The sequence below is a fragment of the Oncorhynchus mykiss genome, chromosome 9 (genome assembly GCF_013265735.2).
Source record: "Oncorhynchus mykiss isolate Arlee chromosome 9, USDA_OmykA_1.1, whole genome shotgun sequence".
Classification (NCBI taxonomy): domain Eukaryota; kingdom Metazoa; phylum Chordata; class Actinopteri; order Salmoniformes; family Salmonidae; genus Oncorhynchus; species Oncorhynchus mykiss.
In genome coordinates, this window is record NC_048573.1 from 2,099,733 (window position 1) to 2,121,041 (window position 21,309).

At 47.3% G+C, this 21,309-nt stretch overlaps 2 protein-coding genes across 2 annotated transcripts in view; both read left to right on the forward strand.

Moving 5' to 3' along the window:
- The window catches only part of LOC110514165 (butyrophilin subfamily 1 member A1), a 281,923-nt gene extending 274,826 nt beyond the window's left edge, over positions 1-7,097 (forward strand). Inside the window, exon 2 of the mRNA XM_036987023.1 lies at positions 4,376-7,097. Coding sequence (XP_036842918.1) covers positions 5,612-6,646 — 1,035 coding nt within the window. The 5' untranslated portion in view covers positions 4,376-5,611 and the 3' untranslated portion in view covers positions 6,647-7,097. The remainder of the gene's footprint in view (positions 1-4,375) is intronic.
- Positions 1-21,309, forward strand: part of LOC118965953 (butyrophilin-like protein 10) — a 35,009-nt gene that overhangs the window by 10,181 nt on the left and 3,519 nt on the right. The gene's annotated exons all lie outside the window — the stretch shown is intronic.

Genomic DNA, 21,309 nt, shown 5'->3' on the forward strand with positions numbered 1-21,309 from the left:
CCCGGGACCTGGGTGCCAACGGGGAATAATGGGGACATTATACAGTGGAGCCCGGGACCTGGGTGCCAACGGGGAATAATGGGGACATTATACAGTGGAGCCCGGGACCTGGGTGCCAACGGGGAATAATGGGGACATTATACAGTGGAGCCCGGGACCTGGGTGCCAACGGGGAATAATGGGTACATTATACAGTGGAGCCCGGGACCTGGGTGCCAACGGGGAATAATGGGGACATTATACAGTGGAGCCTGGGACCTGGGTGCCAACGGGGAATAATGGGGACATTATACAGTGGACCCCGGGACCTGGGTGCCAACGGGGAATGATGGGGACATTATACAGTGGAGCCCGGGACCTGGGAGCCAACGGGGAATAATGGGGACATTATACAGTGGAGCCCGGGACCTGGGTGCCAACGGGGAATAATGGGGACATTATACAGTGGACCCCGGGACCTGGGTGCCAACGGGGAATAATGGGGACATTATACAGTGGAGCCCGGGACCTGGGTGCCAACGGGGAATAATGGGTACATTATACAGTGGAGCCCGGGACATGGGTGCCAACGGGGAATAATGGGTACATTATACAGTGGAGCGCGGGACTTGGGGAGCCATTTAGAGCAAAAATTACAGAACTCTGCGCTAACCTAACTGAACATTACCACCGACACGCCGACTTCTCTAAGGTAACTGAATGTAGACAGGGAGAAAATGAGACAGTCAGTCAGTACCTAGAACGTTTAAAATATGTATTTAATGCCAACAGTGGTACTCCAGAACCAGCTCTGGGGGGGGGGGGGGGGGGGGGGGGATCAAAATACCCCTTATCATCAGCAACTAAAAATAGCCTTATTAACTGGAATGCGCGTTGAAAACAGTAGGGAGGTGAAAAATAACTTAGTGGGGTGGGGGTTGGTAACTGACACAGAGGTTAAAATAACTTAGTGGGGTGGGGGTTGGCAACTGACACAGAGGTTAAAATAACTTAGTGGGGTGGGGGTTGGCAACTGACACAGAGGTTAAAATAACTTAGTTACTTAAGAACAGAGAGAGCAGGACGGGAGGTAAGAACAGAGAGAGCAGGACGGGAGGTAAGAACAGAGAGAGCAGGACGGGAGGTAAGAACAGAGAGAGCAGGACGGGAGGTAAGAACAGAGAGAGCAGGACGGGAGGTAAGAACAGAGAGAGCAGGACGGGAGGTAAGAACAGAGAGAGCAGGACGGGAGGTAAGAACAGAGAGAGCAGGACGGGAGGTAAGAACAGAGAGAGCAGGACGGGAGGTAAGAACAGAGAGAGCAGGACGGGAGGTAAGAACAGAGAGAGCAGGACGGGAGGTAAGAACAGAGAGAGCAGGACGGGAGGTAAGAACAGAGAGAGCAGGACGGGGGCAGATAGAAAGGGAAGGTCAGGTAAAGGGGGGAAAGGGGAGCTAAAATGTTATAATTGTAATCAAAACGGACATTTCGCCAGGGAATGCGAGGCTCCATGTGGATATTGTAAAAAAAAAAAAGGACATCAGAGCCGCTATTGTAAACAAAAACCACAGAGACAGGGGGGCAAAAAGGAAAAGGGAGAGAGACGCCCAAAACCTGACTCAGACAGCGACGAGGACAAATCCTGACTAGAAACTGATACTGCTAAAATAGTCAGGAAAGAAGTAGTGGACTGGTACGACGAAAAGGACGGCGACTGTAGTAATGGCACTTCAGACCTTAACAATCTAGACGAGATTGACGCAGAGACTGAGGTATTTGAATTGGCAACAGTAGACCTTGCACTTGCTCAGGAAGAGAAACCTTTCATGACACTTGCAGTTATGGGAAAGAGAATTACATTTCTGTGTGATACGGGGGCATGCAGGACAGCCATATGCAGTGAGGATGCACCACAAGGGATTCATCCCTCAGGGGATAAGATAATTGTTCGTTCTGCATCTGGCCACCATTGTGTAGAGACTCGACTCCCATCACTCTCAGACATGAAATGACTGAGGGGGAGACGACGGTCCCAGTACTCATATCAAAGTTGTGTCCTGTGAATCTATTGGGGAGAGACGTCATGAAACTCTTGAATATTACCATAACACCTACAGACTGAGGGGGAGGCGACGGTCCCAGTACTCATATCAAAGTTGTGTCCTGTGAATCTATTGGGGAGAGACGTCATGAAACTCTTGAATATTACCATAACACCTACAGACTGAGGGGGAGGCGACGGTCCCAGTACTCATATCAAAGTTGTGTCCTGTGAATCTATTGGGGAGAGACGTCATGAAACTCTTGAATATTACCATAACACCTACAGACTGAGGGGGAGGCGACGGTCCCAGTACTCATATCAAAGTTGTGTCCTGTGAATCTATTGGGGAGAGACGTCATGAAACTCTTGAATATTACCATAACACCTACAGACTGAGGGGGAGGCGACGGTCCCAGTACTCATATCCAGGCCCTGTACAGAGAAAAATGGAGCCCCCATGTGGCCCTAGCTAAAGAACCCTCTGGGCAGTGGAAGGATATGGGATATTGGGCGACAAAGTGGCCCTAGCTAAAGAACCCTCTGGGCAGTGGAAGGATATGGGATATTAGGTGACAGTGGCCCTAGCTAAAGAACCCTCTGGGCAGTGGAAGGATATGGGATATTGGGTGACAAAGTGGCCCTAGCTAAAGAACCTTCTGGGCAGTGGAAGGATATGGGATATTGGGTGACAAAGTGGCCCTAGCTAAAGAACCCTCTGGGCAGTGGAAGGATATGGGATATTGGGCGACAAAGTGGCCCTAGCTAAAGAACCCTTGGGCAGTGGAAGGATATGGGATATTGGGTGACAAAGTGGCCCTAGCTAAAGAACCCTCTGGGCAGTGGAAGGATATGGGATATTGGGTGACAAAGTGGCCCTAACTAAAGAACCCTCTGGGCAGTGGAAGGATATGGGATATTGGGTGACAAAGTGGCCCTAGCTAAAGAACCCTCTGGGCAGTGGAAGGATATGGGATATTGGGTGACAAAGTGGCCCTAGCTAAAGAACCCTCTGGGCAGTGGAAGGATATGGGATATTGGGCGACAAAGTGGCCCTAGCTAAAGAACCCTCTGGGCAGTGAAAGGATATGGGATATTGGGTGACAAAGTGGCCCTAACTAAAGAACCCTCTGGGCAGTGGAAGGATATGGGATATTGGGTGACAAAGGGGAAAAGTCTAACAGACTGGGTAACGGGAGGGATATGGACAGCGTTAGCATTGAGGCACATGCTAAGGGCATGGATAGCATTAGCATTGAGGCACATACTAAGGGCATGGACAGCGTTAGCATTGAGGCACATACCCCTGGCATGGATAGCATTGGCATTGAGGCACATACTAAGGGCATGGATAGCGTCAGTATTGGGAATAGACGGGCAGATGAGGAAGCGAAGAGAGCGGGGGGGAAACCACACTCACACAGACTCACACTTAAAGGAGGAAGTTTATATCAACACCGAAATACTGAGGGAAAGTCAGCTTGGAGCCCCCATTAAGGACGTTACTAGATGGGTCAAAATGGGAGCCGTAGATAGAGGAGGTATCTGGCACAAAGGGAATCTACAATTTGACCAAAGTCACTGTTTAAATATGCTGCTATATTGTTACATGGGCAAAGCCATGTATCAACAGGGGGTGTGGTAGGGTTATTTAAACAACACTTTGTAGCATATGGAATAACTAACTATTTTTAAAACTTTTGCTCACGGTGCACTATATGCGCACAAAGTAACCACCAAGGTAAAGTGAGGGCACCACCCGGCGGCTAAGTATCCATTCCAACAATTGGAAATTTAATTATTATTATTATTATTATTGAATTAACTAAAAGTGAAAATAAGAAATGGTGTTTAACAATTATTGACAAATATACTAAATGGATAGAGGCGTTTCCTACATCTTCAGCAGACGCAGAAACAGTGGCTAGAGCATTATGTCAAGAGATTATCCCGCGATTTGGACTGCCAGAAACTATTTATAGCGACAATGGTTCCCATTTTTCTAATCAAGTAATTGATAATATAGGTCAGAAATTGAATATAAATATGAAGAAACATTGTTCTTATCACCCCCAGAGCGCTGGTCTTATCGAGCGCATGAATCAATCGGTAAAAAGTAGATTAAGGAAAACACACCCAAGTACCGGAATGAACTGGGTAAAATGCCCATAGTGTTAATGACTATTAGAATAACCCCTGATAGGGAGGGGCTATCTCCATTTGAGAAGGTTTTTGGTAGACCCTATAGAATGCCCCAATTAGGACGATTGGAGGAAGCAGATATAGAAATAGAAAGCAGTATGGTGGAACACATGAGGAGGTTGTTCGTATGTCAAAAGTTTTATGCCCAACAGGAGAACTACAGAAGGAGGTGGCACACGAGATTCAACCAGGAGACTGGGTCTGGAGAGAAGAAACTGGAAGCAGCCACGGTGGGAGGGGCCATTCCAAGTACTCCTGGTGACTGCCTTCGCGGTGAGATTAGCCGAAAGAGCTACCTGGGTGCATATCACACATTGTAAGAGTGTAAGACACAGTGACCCTGTCGAACAATCACAGGAGTAGGAGAGGAACCGTGACCCATATGGAACGGGGGTCAAACTCCTTCTGAAGATTCCCTATACCCGACCTTTCCCCAGCTGGGAGCGTTCATAGAAGTGAAGTGATGGCTTGGCCTCTGGCTGTTGGTATGTTCTCGGGGAGAGGGTGGGGCTTCACATGTGCGCTGACCGTCCTGAGCTGTTTAATTGTGGGGGCCATATTCCTGATCCACCATGACCCCCCGGAGAATGCCAAAGAGAGTAACTTGACTCATGTGCTAGATGAGGGAACTTTGATGTTACCAAAGCATCTCAAAAGGTCACTGAAACAAAACAGTAAGGAAGTGAGAGTGGAATTGGGCAAGGATATCTCAGTCGAATTCTATGTAGACCAAATGGGGTCATTCACTCCTTGGTGGTCAAGGACCATGGGTCTCTATGGGAAGTATTTGTGTAAATCACAGTGTAATTCATGGAGCCAGGTCATAGCTCACACTGAAAGGGATGGCTACGTAAACACATACACCCAATTTGGGACCAGATGGAGTACAGTAAGGGTTGGTGTTTCGGACTGTGTTCCCGAGCAGAGGAAGTATTGTACAAAGGTGCGAATTAACATTAAAGCGGTCAAGACCCAGGATCTCTGGTTATGGTATGTAGGCTTCGACCAGTTTTCAACTGATTATATGGTACCGTTCCAGGTGGCAGAGGTTAGAGTTGATAAGGAGAATGTGATCGGTCGGAGTTCAACCAATCTCTCTAACACAACGGCTACTCCTAGTGTAATCATCCAGGGTAAAGGACCAGTACGAATAGTTCAGACCAAAGACCTTAATGAAGTTATAGAGGTGGAGACTGGGTTTTGGGATTCCAACTAATGGTTGGAATGGATTCCATATACGGACAGATCAGTAGCTAAAGAAGAATGTTATGCCTGTGCCACAGCTAAACCTCAGTAAACAACTATCCCTTTTCCACTAAACGGAATTAATTCCCCTAAGGGAATGGCCTGTATGGTAAAGCTGTTCATGAAAGCAGGAATGCCAGATAATGACAGTTGTATTGATTTGCACTATTTATATCCCCAGGTTCCCCTTTAAATCAAGACTTCCTCCCTTCACAGTGACCAGAGGAGAATATTACTGTTTGGCCCGGTACAGTACACATGGGAAAAATGTGGGGGAAGTTAGTACCTGCAATAGGACAGAGAATATTACCACTGACGAGACCATGTCTGATTTGACAGGCTGGTTGAACTCTGGGGATTTCAACAAGGTAAAGTGGGCCAGGGCTGACATCTGGTGGTTGTGTGGGGGAATGATGTTATGGCCAGTATTACCGGCAGATTGGACAGGATTATGTGCCCTTGTACATTTGGGAATGCCTTTCACACTCATTCAACACCAAGACATGAAGTTAGCCAAACGGGAGAAAAGAGGTACTCCATCTGGGTCTTTTGATGACAGAGTATATATTGATAACATTGGGGTTCCACGGGAGGTGCCAGATGAGTTCAAAGCAAGAAATCAGATCCTAGCAGGATTAGAGTCAAGCATTTTCTGGTGGTCTACTCTCAATAAGAACGGGGACTGGATTAATTATATTTATTATAATCAACAGCGCTTTATCAATTATATCAGAGATGCTATTAAAGGTTTGGCAGAACAGACTGAAGCAACCAGCCTAATGGCTTGGCAGAATAGAATTGCATTAGATATGTTATTGGCTGAAAAGGGAGGAGTATGCGTGACCTTCGGGAACATGTGTTGTACTTTCATCCCAAATAACACAGCTCCGGACAGATCAGTGACCAAACCCTCAGCTGGTTTGACCACCCTGGCTCACGGTTTGGCAGAAAACTCTGGGGTGGATATCTCTTTGACTAACTGGTTTGATAGTATGTTTGGAAAATTGAATTTTTTTATGATCACTGTGTTATGGGCTACATTCACCTGTGTGACTGTTTTAGTTTTATGTGGCTGTTGTCTAATTCCCTGTGTACGAGGCCTTATTTCCAGGACTCTGGAGAAATCGATGACACAACAGATGGTGAGGTACGGGCCGATTCCAGGTTCTGACCCGTAGAGTGCTGAATACTGAACAAGTGGACAAATCTGGATCCTTCATTTGCGGGGAATTTATATTTGATTTAGGGAGGTTAGGTTGTATCTTGTTTCAATACTGTTTTTTTATGAAGATTGTAACGAAAATCCTGATAAGAAGAGTTATGATTCTGATGTAGGCCTAAGAAACAGTCAGTGCGAATGCAAGTAGTGGGTTATGTTTAGGTGATGTTTTGATGACAAGAAATATCTCTAATAAAAATAGAAATGGGCTTTTTAATATTTTAATATAACTACATGTGTGATTGGATGTATAATATTTAATCAAAGGGTGGATATGTTAAGGGGATTTTTATCAATAATGACTAATTATGTATACATTTCAATCAGGACTGACTAATCAGAATACTATTATGTTACTGTATATGTACTAATCAGAATACTATTATGTTACTGTATATGTACTAATCAGAATACTATTATGTTACTGTATATGTACTAATCAGAATACTATTATGTTACTGTATATCTATGAATTTTCTTTTTAATCCTAGTACTGAATATAATGTGTGTAAATATAATCAAGAATTAGAACAATGACTGTCTGTTCCTTGGTAGAAATGAATGAACTATATCGCCAGACTGGCTAGAATGCTAATCTACACTGGCTGACCTTGGCTCTAGGTGAGAAGGGAAGGCTTGAGAACTATAGAGCCTTTCTACCAGTGTCAAGAAGAGACGGAACATTTATAATCAAGAATTAGAACAATGCCTGTCTGTTCCTTGGTAGAAATGAATGAACTATATCGCCAGACTGGCTAGAATGCTAATCTACACTGGCTGACCTTGGCTCTAGGTGAGGAGGGAAGGCTTGAGAGCTATAGAGCCTTTCCACCAGTGTCAAGAAGAGATGTCAGCGTTTTCTAAATGTTCCGTCATTTTCAGTTTATAACCTGTGGTAAAATGTGGAAGGAGCAGTATTCTCGTGAATAAAAGCTGCTGTTTGACTTTAAGACTGGGCTCTGTCCATTTTTATAAAATAAGGGTCATACAAATCCTTATGAATTGACAGAGTGTTTAATTTTAATTGGGTGTTAAAACATAGAGGAATTTAATTCCTGCAACAGTCTTCCTCCCTCATCATGTATTCAGCTGGTCTTCCTCCCTCATCATGTATTCAGCTGGTCTTCCTCCCTCATCATGTATTCAGCTGGTCTTCCTCCCTCATCATTCCTTCCTCTGTTATAGATCATGTATTCAGCTGGTCTTCCTCCCTCATCATGTATTCAGCTGGTCTTCCTCCCTCATCATTCCTTCCTCTGTTAGTGGTCATGTATTCAGCTGGTCTTCCTCCCTCATCATGTATTCAGCTGGTCTTCCTCCCTCATCATTCCTTCCTCTGTATAGATCATGTATTCAGCTGGTCTTCCTCCCTCATCATGTATTCAGCTGGTCATCCTCCCTCATCATGTATTCAGCTGGTCTTCCTCCCTCATCATGTATTCAGCTGGTCTTCCTCCCTCATCATGTATTCAGCTGGTTATCCTCCCTCATCATGTATTCAGCTGGTCTTCCTCCCTCATCATGTATTCAGCTGGTCTTCCTCCCTCATCATGTATTCAGCTGGTCTTCCTCCCTCATCATGTATTCAGCTGGTCTTCCTCCCTCATCATGTATTCAGCTGGTCTTCCTCCCTCATCATGTATTCAGCTGGTCTTCCTCCCTCATCATGTATTCAGCTGGTCTTCCTCCCTCATCATTCCTTCCTCTGTTATAGATCATGTATTCTGCTGGTCTGTCACACTGTCTGTGTCCCAATATTCCTACTGTTGACTCATTGTCTGTGTCCCAATATTCCTTCTACCTACTGTTGACTCACTGGTTGTGTCCCAATATTCCTACTGTTGACTGGGATATAATGGTTGTGTCCCAATATTCCTACTGTTGACTCACTGTCCGTGTCCCAATATTCCTACTACCTACTGTTGACTCACTGTCTGTGTTACAATATTCCTTCTACCTGCTGTTGACTCACTGTCTGTGTTACAATATTCCTACTACCTGCTGTTGACTCACTGTCTGTGTCCCAATATTCCTACTACCTACTGTTGACTCACAGTAGTTACTATGTACTGATAGTAATACATATTATAGAGAATGTATTGTATAGTCAACAGCATTGTGCTGCTTTGCTCATTGATTTGTCCAAGGCTTTTGACACAGTGAATTATTGATGTCATTCAAGTAAAGCTGTTATGGTTTAATGATTATCTCAGTGTTACATCACAATGTATTCAGGTTGATGACATGTTAATACTGGAGTGCTGCAGGGTTCTGTTAATACTGGAGTGCTGCAGGGTTCTGTTAATACTGGAGTGCTGCAGGGTTCTGTTAATACTGGAGTGCTGCAGGGTTCTGTTAATACTGGAGTGCTGCAGGGTTCTGTTAATACTGGAGTGTTGCAGGGTTCTGTTAATACTGGAGTGCTGCAGGGTTCTGTTAATACTGGAGTGTTGCAGGGTTCTGTTAATACTGGAGTGCTGCAGGGTTCTGTTAATACTGGAGTGCTGCAGGGTTCTGTTAATACTGGAGTGCTGCAGGGTTCTGTTAATACTGGAGTGTTGCAGGGTTCTGTTAATATTGGAGTGCTGCAGGGTTCTGTTAATACTGGAGTGCTGCAGGGTTCTGTTAATATTGGAGTGCTGCAGGGTTCTGTTAATACTGGAGTGCTGCAGGGTTCTGTTAATACTGGAGTGCTGCAGGGTTCTGTTAATACTGGAGTGCTGTAGGTTCTGTTAATATTGGAGTGCTGCAGGGTTCTGTTAATATTGGATGGTTGCAGGGTTCTGTTAATACTGGAGTGCTGCAGGGTTCTGTTAATATTGGAGTGCTGCAGGGTTCTGTTAATACTGGAGTGCTGCAGGGTTCTGTTAATATTGGAGTGTTGCAGGGTTCTGTTAATACTGGAGTACTGCAGGATTCTGTTAATACTGGAGTGTTGCAGGGTTCTGTTAATACTGGAGTGTTGCAGGGTTCTGTTAATACTGGAGTGTTGCAGGGTTCTGTTAATACTGGAGTACTGCAGGTGTCGTGGAGGATCGTTACAAAATATAACACTTACAAGAACTTGTGAATTCAATATAGGCTTTTAATACAAACACATCAGAAGCCTAGATGGTCCGCGGAACACACCCTTTTCCAGAGCACTGGCTCTGTATTTATACACATACAACATATGAGTCCATCCCACATGCAAATGAAGTTACTTCCCTCAGTCCATCTGCCACCATTATATCCCAATCTGTGCTTCCTACTTGTTCAGCTCGATAACGCCCATATCTGCTTTCAGTCAAGTTATAATGGTGACAGGACCTCTTTATGTCCCAAAAATAATACATGCCCATCTTATCCTATGGGCCCCTTAAGTTCAGCTTGTCTGCATGTCCTAAAAATATATGCCCTATGTCTATAGTCCATCAGTTGGTCATTTGGCTAACCCCCTCCTTTGTATGTCCCTCTGACCTTGGTATGTCCAGCTGTCCTATGTTCTCATGGCCTTACTCTGGTCTCCTGTCCTATACAATAGACAATGCAGCTGTCCTATGCTCTCATGGCCTTACTCTGAACTCCTGTCCTATACAATAGACAATGCAGCTGTCCTATGCTCTCATGGCCTTACTCTGGCCTCCTGTCCTATACAATAGACAATGCAGCTGTCCTATGCTCTCATGGCCTTACTCTGGCCTCCTGTCCTATACAATAGACAATGCAGCTGTCCTATGCTCTCATGGCCTTACTCTGGCCTCCTGTCCTATACAATAGACAATGCAGCTGTCCTATGCTCTCATGGCCTTACTCTGGCCTCCTGTCCTATACAATAGACAATGCAGCTGTCCTATGCTCTCATGGCCTTACTCTGGCCTCCTGTCCTATACAATAGACAATGCAGCTGTCCTATGCTCTCATGGCCTTACTCTGGCCTCCTGTCCTATACAATAGACAATGCAGCTGTCCTATGCTCTCATGGCCTTACTCTGGCCTCCTGTCCTATACAATAGACAATGCAGCTGTCCTATGCTCTCATGGCCTTACTCTGGCCTCCTGTCCTATACAATAGACAATGCAGCTGTCCTATGCTCTCATGGCCTTACTCTGGCCTCCTGTCCTATACAATAGACAATGCAGCTGTCCTATGCTCTCATGGCCTTACTCTGGCCTCCTGTCCTATACAATAGACAATGCAGCTGTCCTATGCTCTCATGGCCTTACTCTGGCCTCCTGTCCTATACAATAGCCAATGCAGCTGTCCTATGCTCTCATGGCCTTACTCTGGCCTCCTGTCCTATACAATAGACAATGCAGCTGTCCTATGTTCTCATGGCCTTACTCTGGCCTCCTGTCCTATACAATAGACAATGCAGCTGTCCTATGCTCTCATGGCCTTACTCTGGCCTCCTGTCCTATACAATAGACAATGCAGCTGTCCTATACTCTCATGGCCTTACTCTGGCCTCCTGTCCTATACAATAGACAATGCAGCTGTCCTATACTCTCATGGCCTTACTCTGGTCTCCTGTCCTATACAATAGACAATGCAGCTGTCCTATACTCTCATGGCCTTACTCTGGCCTCCTGTCCTATACAATAGACAATGCAGCTGTCCTATACTCTCATGGCCTTACTCTGGCCTCCTGTCCTATACAATAGACAATGCAGCTGTCCTATGCTCTCATGGCCTTACTCTGGCCTCCTGTCCTATACAATAGACAATGCAGCTGTCCTATACTCTCATGGCCTTACTCTGGCCTCCTGTCCTATACAATAGACAATGCAGCTGTCCTATACTCTCATGGCCTTACTCTGGTTTCCTGTCCTATACAATAGACAATGCAGCTGTCCTATACTCTCATGGCCTTACTCTGGCCTCCTGTCCTATACAATAGACAATGCAGCTGTCCTATACTCTCATGGCCTTACTCTGGCCTCCTGTCCTATACAATAGACAATGCAGCTGTCCTATGCTCTCATGGCCTTACTCTGGCCTCCTGTCCTATACAATAGACAATGCAGCTGTCCTATGCTCTCATGGCCTTACTCTGGTCTCCTGTCCTATACAATAGACAATGCAGCTGTCCTATACTCTCATGGCCTTACTCTGGCCTCCTGTCCTATACAATAGACAATGCAGCTGTCCTATGCTCTCATGGCCTTACTCTGGCCTCCTGTCCTATACAATAGACAATGCAGCTGTCCTATGCTCTCATGGCCTTACTCTGGCCTCCTGTCCTATACAATAGACAATGCAGCTGTCCTATACTCTCATGGCCTTACTCTGGTCTCCTGTCCTATACAATAGACAATGCAGCTGTCCTATACTCTCATGGCCTTACTCTGGCCTCCTGTCCTATACAATAGACAATGCAGCTGTCCTATACTCTCATGGCCTTACTCTGGTCTCCTGTCCTATACAATAGACAATGCAGCTGTCCTATACTCTCATGGCCTTACTCTGGTCTCCTGTCCTATACAATAGACAATGCAGCTGTCCTATGCTCTCATGGCCTTACTCTGGTCTCCTGTCCTATACAATAGACAATGCAGCTGTCCTATGCTCCCATGGCCTTACTCTGGCCTCCTGTCCTATACAATAGACAATGCAGCTGTCCTATGCTCTCATGGCCTTACTCTGGCCTCCTGTCCTATACAATAGACAATGCAGCTGTCCTATACTCTCATGGCCTTACTCTGGCCTCCTGTCCTATACAATAGACAATGCAGCTGTCCTATACTCTCATGGCCTTACTCTGGCCTCCTGTCCTATACAATAGACAATGCAGCTGTCCTATACTCTCATGGCCTTACTCTGGTCTCCTGTCCTATACAATAGACAATGCAGCTGTCCTATACTCTCATGGCCTTACTCTGGTCTCCTGTCCTATACAATAGACAATGCAGCTGTCCTATACTCTCATGGCCTTACTCTGGCCTCCTGTCCTATACAATAGACAATGCAGCTGTCCTATGCTCTCATGGCCTTACTCTGGCCTCCTGTCCTATACAATAGACAATGCAGCTGTCCTATGCTCTCATGGCCTTACTCTGGCCTCCTGTCCTATACAATAGCCAATGCAGCTGTCCTATGCTCTCATGGCCTTACTCTGGTCTCCTGTCCTATACAATAGACAATGCAGCTGTCCTATGCTCTCATGGCCTTACTCTGGCCTCCTGTCCTATACAATAGACAATGCAGCTGTCCTATACTCTCATGGCCTTACTCTGGCCTCCTGTCCTATACAATAGACAATGCAGCTGTCCTATGCTCTCATGGCCTTACTCTGGTCTCCTGTCCTATACAATAGACAATGCAGCTGTCCTATACTCTCATGGCCTTACTCTGGTCTCCTGTCCTATACAATAGACAATGCAGCTGTCCTATGCTCTCATGGCCTTACTCTGGCCTCCTGTCCTATACAATAGACAATGCAGCTGTCCTATGCTCTCATGGCCTTACTCTGGCCTCCTGTCCTATACAATAGACAATGCAGCTGTCCTATACTCTCATGGCCTTACTCTGGCCTCCTGTCCTATACAATAGACAATGTCCAGCTGTCCTATACTCTCATGGCCTTACTCTGGTCTCCTGTCCTATACAATAGACAATGCAGCTGTCCTATGCTCTCATGGCCTTACTCTGGTCTCCTGTCCTATACAATAGACAATGCAGCTGTCCTATACTCTCATGGCCTTACTCTGGCCTCCTGTCCTATACAATAGACAATGCAGCTGTCCTATGCTCTCATGGCCTTACTCTGGTCTCCTGTCCTATACAATAGACAATGCAGCTGTCCTATACTCTCATGGCCTTACTCTGGCCTCCTGTCCTATACAATAGACAATGCAGCTGTCCTATACTCTCATGGCCTTACTCTGGCCTCCTGTCCTATACAATAGACAATGCAGCTGTCCTATGCTCTCATGGCCTTACTCTGGCCTCCTGTCCTATACAATAGACAATGCAGCTGTCCTATGCTCTCATGGCCTTACTCTGGTCTCCTGTCCTATACAATAGACAATGCAGCTGTCCTATGCTCTCATGGCCTTACTCTGGCCTCCTGTCCTATACAATAGACAATGCAGCTGTCCTATACTCTCATGGCCTTACTCTGGCCTCCTGTCCTATACAATAGACAATGCAGCTGTCCTATACTCTCATGGCCTTACTCTGGCCTCCTGTCCTATACAATAGACAATGCAGCTGTCCTATGCTCTCATGGCCTTACTCTGGCCTCCTGTCCTATACAATAGACAATGCAGCTGTCCTATACTCTCATGGCCTTACTCTGGCCTCCTGTCCTATACAATAGACAATGCAGCTGTCCTATACTCTCATGGCCTTACTCTGGCCTCCTGTCCTATACAATAGACAATGCAGCTGTCCTATACTCTCATGGCCTTACTCTGGCCTCCTGTCCTATACAATAGACAATGCAGCTGTCCTATACTCTCATGGCCTTACTCTGGCCTCCTGTCCTATACAATAGACAATGCAGCTGTCCTATACTCTCATGGCCTTACTCTGGCCTCCTGTCCTATACAATAGACAATGCAGCTGTCCTATACTCTCATGGCCTTACTCTGGCCTCAGAATGGTAAATGCACTGTAAGTGTATCTTTCTCTTGTGGTACAGTATTATGTTCCTCCCTATATGTACATCTTTCTCCCACACAGGATTCTGTTAATACTGGAGTGCTGCAGGGTTCTGTTAATACTGATGTGCTGCAGGGTTCTATTATTACTGGAGTGCTGCAGGGTTCTGTTAATACTGGAGTGCTGCAGGATTCTGTTAATACTGGAGTGTTGCAGGGTTCTGTTAATACTGGAGTGCTGCAGGGTTCTGTTAGTATTGGGAGTGCTGCAGGGTTCTGTTAATACTGGAGTGCTGCAGGGTTCTGTTAATACTGGAGTGCTGCAGGGTTCTGTTAATACTGGAGTGCTGCAAGGTTCTGTTAATACTGGAGTACTGCAGGGTTCTGCTCATGACTTCTGACCATCTTTCTGTTAATATTGGGGTGCTGCAGGGTTCTGTTAATATTGGAGTGCTGCAGGGTTCTGTTAATACTGGAGTGTTGCAGGGTTCTGTTAATATTGGAGTGCTGCAGGGTTCTGTTAATACTGGAGTGCTGCAGGGTTCTGTTAATACTGGAGTGCTGCAGGGTTCTGTTAATACTGGGGTGCTGCAGGATTCTGTTAATACTGGAGTGCTGCAGGGTTCTGTTAATACTGGAGTGTTGCAGGGTTCTGTTAATATTGGAGTGCTGCAGGGTTCTGTTAATACTGGAGTGCTGCAGGGTTCTGTTAATACTGGAGTGCTGCAGGGTTCTGTTAATACTGGGGTGCTGCAGGGTTCTGTTAATACTGGAGTGCTGCAGGGTTCTGTTAATACTGGAGTGCTGCAGGGTTCTGTTAATACTGGAGTGCTGCAGGGTTCTGTTAATACTGGAGTGTTGCAGGGTTCTGTTAATATTGGAGTGCTGCAGGGTTCTGTTAATACTGGAGTGTTGCAGGGTTCTGTTATTACTGGAGTGCTGCAGGGTTCTGTTAATACTGGAGTGCTGCAGGGTTCTGTTAATACTGGAGTGCTGCAGGGTTCTGTTAATACTGGAGTGCTGCAGGGTTCTGTTAATACTGGAGTGCTGCAGGGTTCTGTTAATACTGGAGTGTTGCAGGGTTCTGTTAATATTGGAGTGCTGCAGGGTTCTGTTAATACTGGAGTGTTGCAGGGTTTTGTTAATACTGGAGTGTTGCAGGGTTCTGTTAATACTGGAGTGTTGCAGGGTTCTGTTAATATTGGAGTGCTGCAGGGTTCTGTTAATACTGGAGTGTTGCAGGGTTCTGTTAATACTGGAGTGTTGCAGGGTTCTGTTAATATTGGAGTGCTGCAGGGTTCTGTTAATACTGGAGTGCTGCAGGGTTCTGGTAATACTGGAGTGCTGCAGGGTTCTGGTAATATTGGAGTGCTGCAGGGTTCTGTTAATACTGGAGTGCTGCAGGGTTCTGGTAATATTGGAGTGCTGCAGGGTTCTGTTAATATTGAAGTGCTGCAGGGATCTGTTAATATTGGAGTGCTGCAGGGTTCTGTTAATATTGGAGTGCTGCAGGGTTCTGTTAATACTGGAGTGCTGCAGGGTTCTGTTAATACTGGAGTGCTGCAGGGTTCTGTTAATACTGGGGTGCTGCAGGGTTCTGTTAATACTGGAGTGCTGCAGGATTCTGTTAATACTGGAGTGCTGCAGGGTTCTGTTAATATTGGAGTGCTGCAGGGTTCTGGTAATACTGGAGTGCTGCAGGGTTCTGGTAATACTGGAGTGCTGCAGGGTTCTGGTAATATTGGAGTGCTGCAGGGTTCTGTTAATACTGGGGTGCTGCAGGGTTCTGTTAATATTGTTGGGGTGCTGCAGGGTTCTGTTAATGTTTAATGTTGTTGATTAGGTATTTCTCAAATAGCAGGAAGTGTTTAATGTTGTTGGCTAGGTATTTCTCAAATAGCAGGAAGTGTTTAATGTTGTTGATTAGGTATGTCTCAGATAGCAGGAAGTGTTTTATGCTGTTGATTAGGTATTTCTCAAATAGCAGGAAGTGTTTAATGATGTTGACTAGGCATTTCTCAAATAGCAGGAAGTGTTTAATTTGTTGATTAGATATGTCTCAGATAGCAGGAAGTGGTTAATGTTGTTGATTAGGTATTTCTCAAATAGCAGGAAGTGTTACGGTGCGTGAATGAGGACCCAAAAGCGAATTAACGTAAACAGAGCTTCTTTAATAACAAAACATAGATAGGCTCAGATGGACCGGCAGATTCCGACAGGACAGGACAAGGTTGCAGCAAACATGACGATAGTCTGGTTCAGGCATGAATAACACAAACAAGAATCCGACAAAGACAGAAACAAAAACAGAGAGAGATATAGAGGACTAATCAGAGGGAAAAAGGGAACAGGTGGGAAAAGGGGTGACGAGGTAGTTAGGAGGAGACAAGGAACAGCTGGGGGAAAGAGGGGGAGAAAAGGTAACCTAAAACGACCAGCAGAGGGAGGCAGGGTGAAGAGAAAGGACAGAAACAAGACACAACATGACAATACATGACAGTACCCCCCCACTCACCGAGCGCCTCCTGGCGCACTCGAGGAGGAAACCTGGCGGCAACGGAGGAAATCATCGATCAGCGCACGGTCTAGCACGTCCCGAGAGGGAACCCAACTCCTCTCCTCAGGACCGTACCCCTCCCAATCTACTAGGTACTGATGACCACGGCCCCGAGGACGCATGTCCAAAATCCTACGGACCCTGTAGATGGGTGCGCCCTCGACAAGGATGGGGGGGAGGGGGGGAAGACGAGCGGGGGCGCGAAGAACGGGCTTGACACAGGAGACATGGAAGACCGGGTGGACGCGACGAAGATATCGCGGAAGAAGAAGTCGCACTGCGACAGGATTAATGACCTGAGAAATACGGAACGGACCAATGAACCGCGGGGTCAACTTGCGAGAAGCCGTCTTAAGAGGAAGGTTCTGAGTGGAGAGCCAAACTCTCTGACCGCGACAATATCTAGGACTCTTAGTTCTACGCTTATTAGCAGCTCTCACAGTCTGCGCCCTATAACGGCAAAGTGCAGACCTGACCCTCTTCCAGGTGCGCTCGCAACGTTGGACAAAAGCCTGAGCGGAGGGGACGCTGGACTCGGCGAACTGAGATGAGAACAGCGGAGGCTGGTACCCGAGGCTACTCTGAAAGGGAGATAGCCCGGTCGCAGACGAAGGAAGCGAGTTGTGGGCGTATTCTGCCCAGGGGAGCTGTTCTGACCAAGACGCAGGGTTACGAAAAGAAAGACTGCGTAAGATGCGACCAATAGTCTGATTGGCCCGTTCTGCTTGACCGTTAGACTGGGGGTGAAAGCCGGAAGAGAGACTGACGGAAGCCCCAATCAAACGGCAAAACTCCCTCCAAAATTGAGACGTGAATTGCGGACCTCTGTCCGAAACGACGTCTGACGGAAGGCCATGAATTCTGAAAACATTCTCGATGATGATTTGTGCCGTCTCTTTAGCAGAAGGAAGCTTAGCAAGGGGAATAAAATGAGCCGCCTTAGAGAACCTATCGACAACCGTAAGAATAACAGTCTTCCCCGCTGACGAAGGCAGTCCGGTGATAAAATCTAAGGCGATGTGAGACCACGGTCGAGAGGGAATGGGAAGCGGCCTGAGACGGCCGGCAGGAGGGGAGTTACCGGACTTAGTCTGCGCGCAGACCGAACAAGCAGCCACGAAACGACGCGTGTCATGCTCCCGGGTGGGCCACCAAAAACGCTGGCGAATGGAAGCAAGCGTACCCCGAACGCCAGGGTGGCCGGCTAACTTGGCAGAGTGAGCCCACTGAAGAACGGCCAGACGAGTAGGAACGGGAACGAAAAGAAGGTTCCTAGGACAAGCGCGCGGCGACGGAGTGTGAGTGAGTGCTTGCTTTACCTGCCTCTCAATTCCCCAGACAGTCAATCCGACAACACGCCCCTCAGGGAGAATCCCCTCGGGGTCAGCGGAGGCTACTGAAGAACTGAAGAGACGAGATAAAGCATCAGGCTTGGTGTTCTTAGAGCCCGGACGATAAGAAATCACGAACTCGAAACGAGCGAAAAACAGCGCCCAACGAGCCTGACGCGCATTAAGTCGTTTGGCAGAACGGATGTACTCAAGGTTCCTATGGTCAGTCCAAACGACAAAAGGAACGGTCGCCCCCTCCAACCACTGTCGCCATTCGCCTAGGGCTAAGCGGATGGCGAGCAGCTCGCGGTTTCCCACATCATAGTTACGTTCCGACGGCGACAGGCGATGAGAAAAATACGAGCAAGGGTGGACCTTGTCGTCAGAGGGGGAGCGCTGAGAAAGAATGGCTCCCACGCCCACCTCTGACGCGTCAACCTCGACAATGAACTGTCTAGAGACGTCAGGTGTAACAAGGATAGGTGCGGATGTAAAACGATTCTTGAGGAGATCAAAAGCTCCCTGGGCGGAAACGGACCACTTGACAGAAGTAAGGGCTGTGAGAGGGGCTGCCACCTGACCGAAATTACGGATGAAACGACGATAGAAATTCGCGAAGCCGAGAAAGCGCTGCAACTCGACGCGTGACTTAGGGACGGGCCAATCAATGACAGCTTGGACCTTAGCGGGATCCATCTTAATGCCTTCAGCGGAAATAACAGAACCGAGAAATGTGACGGAGGAGGCGTGAAAAGTGCACTTCTCAGCCTTCACAAAAAGACAATTCTCTAAAAGGCGCTGGAGGACACGTCGAACGTGCTGAACATGAATCTGGAGTGACGGTGAAAAAATCAGGATATCGTCAAGGTAAACGAAGACAAAGATGTTCAGCATGTCTCTCAGGACATCATTGACTAATGCCTGAAAAACAGCTGGAGCGTTAGCGAGGCCGAAAGGAAGAACCCGGTATTCAAAGTGCCCTAACGGAGTGTTAAACGCCGTCTTCCACTCGTCCCCCTCCCTGATGCGCACGAGATGGTAAGCGTTACGAAGGTCCAACTTAGTGAAAAACCTGGCTCCCTGCAGGATCTCGAAGGCTGAAGACATAAGAGGAAGCGGATAACGATTCTTCACTGTTATGTCATTCAGCCCTCGATAATCTATGCAGGGGCGCAGGGACCCGTCCTTCTTCTTAACAAAAAAAAAACCCCGCTCCGGCGGGAGAGGAGGAGGGGACTATGGTACCGGCGGCAAGAGCTACAGACAAATAATCTTCGAGAGCCTTACGTTCGGGAGCCGACAGAGAGTATAGTCTACCCCGGGGGGGAGTGGTTCCCGGAAGGAGATCAATACTACAATCATACGACCGGTGTGGAGGAAGAGAGGTGGCCCTGGACCGACTGAACACCGTGCGCAGATCGTGATATTCCTCCGGCACCCCTGTCAAATCACCAGGCTCCTCCTGTGAAGAAGAGACAGAGGAAACAGGAGGGATAGCAGACATTAAACATTTCACATGACAAGAGACGTTCCAGGAGAGGATAGAATTACTAGACCAATTAATGGAAGGATTATGACAAACTAGCCAGGGATGGCCCAAAACAACAGGTGTAAAAGGTGAACGAAAAATTAAAAAAGAAATGGTTTCGCTATGATTACCAGAAACAGTGAGGGTTAAAGGTAGCGTCTCACGCTGAATCCTGGGGAGAGGACTACCATCCAGGGCGAACAAGGCCGTGGACTCCCTTAACTGTCTGAGAGGAATGTCATGTTCCCGAGCCCAGGTCTCGTCCATAAAACAGCCCTCCGCCCCAGAGTCTATTAAGGCACTGCAGGAAGCTGACGAACCGGTCCAGCGTAGATGGACCGACAAGGTAGTGCAGGATCTTGAAGGAGAGACAGGAGTAGTAGCGCTCACCAGTAGCCCTCCGCTTACTGATGAGCTCTGGCTTTTACTGGACATGAAGTGACAAAATGACCAGCAGAACCGCAATAGAGACAGAGGCGGTTGGTGATTCTCCGTTCCCTCTCCTTAGTCGAGATGCGGATACCTCCCAGCTGCATAGGCTCAGCACCCGAGCCGGCAGAGGAAGATGGTAGTGATGCGGAGAGGGGGGCAACGGAGAACGCGAGCTCCTTTCCACGAGCTCGGTGACGAAGATCAACCCGTCGCTCAATGCGAATAGCGAGTTCAATCAAGGAATCCACGCTGGAAGGAACCTCCCGGGAGAGAATCTCATCCTTTACCTCTGCGCGGAGACCCTCCAGAAAACGAGCGAGCAAAGCCGGCTCGTTCCAGCCACTGGAGGCAGCAAGAGTGCGAAACTCAATAGAGTAGTCTGTTATGGATCGATTACCTTGACATAGGGAAGACAGGACCCTGGAAGCCTCCTCCCCAAAAACAGATCGATCAAAAACCCGTATCATCTCCTCCTTAAAGTCCTGATACTGGTTAGTACACTCAGCCCTTGCCTCCCAGATTGCCGTGCCCCACTCACGAGCCCGTCCAGTAAGGAGAGATATGACGTAGGTGACACGAGCAGTGCTCCTGGAGTAAGTGTTGGGCTGGAGAGAAAACACAATATCACACTGGGTGAGGAACGAGCGGCATTCAGTGGGCTCCCCAGAGTAACACGGCGGGTTATTGATTCTGGGCTCCGGAGATTCGAAAGCCCTGGAAGTGGCCGGTGGATCGAGGCGGAGATGGTGAACCTGTTCTGTGAGGTTGGAGACTTGGGTGGCCAGGGTCTCAACGGCATGTCGAGCAGCAGACAATTCCTGCTCGTGTCTGCCTAGCATCGCTCCCTGGATCTCGACGGCTGAGTGGAGAGGATCCGAAGTCGCTGGGTCCATTCTTGGTCGGATTCTTCTGTTACGGTGCGTGAATGAGGACCCAAAAGCGAATTAACGTAAACAGAGCTTCTTTAATAACAAAACATAGATAGGCTCAGATGGACCGGCAGATTCCGACAGGACAGGACAAGGTTGCAGCAAACATGACGATAGTCTGGTTCAGGCATGAATAACACAAACAAGAATCCGACAAAGACAGAAACAAAAACAGAGAGAGATATAGAGGACTAATCAGAGGGAAAAAGGGAACAGGTGGGAAAAGGGGTGACGAGGTAGTTAGGAGGAGACAAGGAACAG